Source organism: Nannobrachium achirus (assembly GCF_963921795.1).
Source record: "Nannobrachium achirus genome assembly, chromosome: 24".
Lineage (NCBI taxonomy): Eukaryota > Metazoa > Chordata > Actinopteri > Myctophiformes > Myctophidae > Nannobrachium > Nannobrachium achirus.
Genome location: NC_137831.1, coordinates 44,874,706 through 44,878,111, shown reverse-complemented (window position 1 = coordinate 44,878,111; position 3,406 = coordinate 44,874,706). Strand labels below are relative to the sequence as shown.

At 36.5% G+C, this 3,406-nt stretch overlaps 1 protein-coding gene across 1 annotated transcript; it reads left to right on the top strand.

Annotated features, from left to right (window-relative positions):
• Positions 1 to 343: 343 nt before the first annotated feature.
• Positions 344 to 3,074, top strand: LOC308280328 (transcription elongation factor SPT4-like; the record flags this gene model as incomplete). Its single annotated transcript, XM_080720590.1, has 5 exons — positions 344 to 412; positions 1,818 to 1,924; positions 2,011 to 2,066; positions 2,312 to 2,365; positions 3,010 to 3,074. The coding sequence occupies 5 exons, from the start codon at positions 344 to 346 to the stop codon at positions 3,072 to 3,074; spliced, it is 351 nt and encodes a 116-aa protein (XP_080576716.1).
• Between the last annotated feature and the right edge of the window lie 332 nt (positions 3,075 to 3,406).

Genomic DNA, 3,406 nt, shown 5'->3' with positions numbered 1-3,406 from the left:
TTATGACATTATTTGAATAATGTGATATTTGTTGATTTCCGTGTATTATTTGGCATGACTTTTCTTTATTTGCCTTTGTATTATTGTAATTTGTTATTTTCAATGATACTTAGAAGACCTCAGAAGATGTGTACTTTTAAAGTCACATGACCATGTCGACACAGCTGTCTGAAATGAGTGATCACATTGACTGTTTCTGATTGGTTGTTTGTACCAGTGGAAATGTATTTAGTGTTTGTCAGCCACGAGTGAAGTGAATTTAGCTTGACATTTCGGTCTCACGACCGAAGCGTTGCTTTTAATAAAACTACCTCTGGAACCTGCACGTGGCAGTGTGCACACAATGGCACTGGAAACCTGTGCTAAAGACCTTCGCCATTTGCGGGCTTGTCTCCTGTGCTCTCTTGTGAAGGTAAATTGCAGCAAAGTAACGTGGCAGTGGTGGAAAAAGTGCTCAGATCTCTTATTCAATAAAAGTATCAATACTGCAATGTAGAAATACTCTGTTACAAGTAGAAGTCCAGATTTCAAAATGTACTTGAGTACTTGAGTACAAAAGTATTGGCATCAATATTTACTTAATAGTACCAAAAGTATAAAGTACTCATTAATGCAGTATGTCCCATTTTTGAAGTTTTCAAATGTATACAAATCTTTTGAAAATATAGCATATCGTCGTTGTCGGGTGAAAACTGTTGTTGGGTGAAAACTGTTCATTTTGCATTTATCTTTTTAAAAATGATTTAAACAAGTGAAAACAGCCGATCTACAAGCACACAACGCCTCGCACTGCGAGGCGTTGTGTGCTTGTAGATCGGCTGTTTTCACTGCTTTTGTGCAACGGCCTTGTATGATGACGCAGGGCTTTACTTTGCGAAAGAACATACACATTTGAAACTTGGAGATACAAGGTTTCCACCCGACAAAGACGATATCTACAAGCTCACAATGAGCACTGTGAGAAGCACAGTGCTTGATTAATGTACTTAGTTAAGTTAGTTACTTCACCACTGGTCTGTTTGTCATGAAAGCCTATGGCTTGTTTCCATTGGTGTCCTTTTGTACTCGATACATCTTTCTTGCTTGCTTCTTTTCTTTCAAGAAAATACAAATTATTTGGTCAAGTACATTTTATACATATAGAGTATCATTACTATAACATATGATCACTAGAATGTTACATCAAACTGCATTACAACACCACAAATAATTTATGTTGGTCTTCCCATGATATAGAATTTGTGGGTATACTTAAAGGGATATTTCACTTTCAAAAAATCTTTTGGTAATTTTATCGTCTAATCAGGCTTTTATAAACACCCTGAACAGTTTTTAATTTCCTTGAGTCAATATTTAGATATTTGATGTAAATGTTATCAGGTCCTCCAGGCCCAGGCCCTCTCCCCACACACACCCATTGTAACTTCAAACTTCATTTTAACCATGATAGATTCACTAAAAACACCCATTATTTTTTTCTGGTGACTCAACTACTCTCCTAATACGTGAGCAGGCTGTGTTTTTCGATAACATTTTTAATTTAATTTTTAATAATTATTTTTTGTTTTTCATTTTTTCCATTTTCCCAAATACTTATTACAAATAAATGAAGAAAGTTATCGGAAAACCTGTGTGTGTGTGTGTGTGTGATCCCTTTAATTCCTTGCAGCATATGATATTTCTATTATTTTATGTTAAGCAGAACCCCCATTGTAAGATCTGACTATCCCCTTTGATAAATTCTATAATCCTGAAGGAATCATAATTAGTTTGTATTTTAATTATTTCATGTCTTGTGTTACATCTTCATTTATCAGACCATTGATCAGTTCGAGGGTGATGGCTGTGACAACTGTGAGTCGTATCTTCAGATGAAGAGGAACCGGGAGATGGTATACGAATGCACAAGTTCTGCATTTGATGGGTAAGGACCGTATGTTTGTTTTCTCAGTGTATTGATTCATTATGACCTTCTATTGTCAACCAATACTGTATATTTTGTGTATTCAGAGTCGTTGCAATGATGATCCCTGACGACAGCTGGGTGGCTAGATGGCAGAGAATCGGTGAGTATTATTTGCACAATGTCAATCATCTCATCAATAATTCCTTAGTGAAAAACCTTACTGAAGTGGTATGTCTGTTGAGCAACCTGGGTGCCCAATCACAAATTTCTTTGTGACTAATGAGATGTAGGACTAATGAGATTTTTGACTTATTCTTACTCATGTAAGAGGCTTGGTTTTGAAGTAGAATGTCTTATTTGACTTATTAGTGTTGCTTATTCTGTGTCCCTGTCATTATACTGCAGGCAACTTCAAGCCAGGTGTTTATGCTGTGACAGTTACTGGACGGCTAAATCCAGGTAGGCTATCTAGTTGTAATAAAATAAAATGTAAACGTGCATGTACACATTCACCCTAACAGGGGCGTCAATTGGGTATGACAGGGGTATGCAGCTGCCATACCCTGGGTTCAGGAGGAAAAAATAAAAAAGTTACTTTTAAATATAAATCCATGAATGTCTCTTTGTCTATCTGTGCTGGTTATTATGTTGTTAAATTACAGTAAAATAACTACAAATGCAAAATTTTACAAAATGGTCACTTAAACAAGGTATTATAATTGTATTCTCTACACTTTAATTCTCCCCATCTTGACAAAATGGTATATTCCCAGGTACTGCAGGTCAGCTGCACAGGTGCAATGCATTATTGTTAATTGTGGCACGTTTACTAACATGCCAAGTTTAGCTGCACTTGAACAACCGTTCCAGGCTGCCATATCCAGCCCAAGAAACCTTAGAAACGGAGGAAAAAATAAAATGTACTTCTTAAAATAAATGTATCATGCCTGTTGCTAAGGTATGGCAACATGACTGGTGTCTTGCGAAGGCACGCGTGCAAGACACCAGTCATGTTGCCATACCTTAGCTTTTTATGAACTGACACCACTGCACCCTAAACTTTACACTGTTCTACCATAATTATTATTATTTTTTTTTGACAGGTGTGGTGAGAGAGCTGAAAAGCAGAGGAATAATCTACAAATCCAGAGATAATTCAGTGCAGTGAAGTCATAAGCTTGGGGGTCTCCCAGCTTATGTTGGTGATTGGTTGCAGCCACACATGCTGAAATACCAATTCCAGTAGTAAATGTTCTTTTTACTAAAAGCAACTGCAGACTGCGTTTGAATTTCAAAAGCTGCATATAATTAAAACAATTTGTGGTTAATAAACATGTTTTGATAAGAAGATTCTGTCTTGAAACTTTGTAAGGAGCAATTCACAAAAAGACAAAGGTAAACAACTGATTTAGTCGGTTGTCAATCGATATCCACAGAAATATTCATGTCTCGCATGAACTGTGTGCTTAGTCACGTTCCACCACTGAATATAAGTTACGT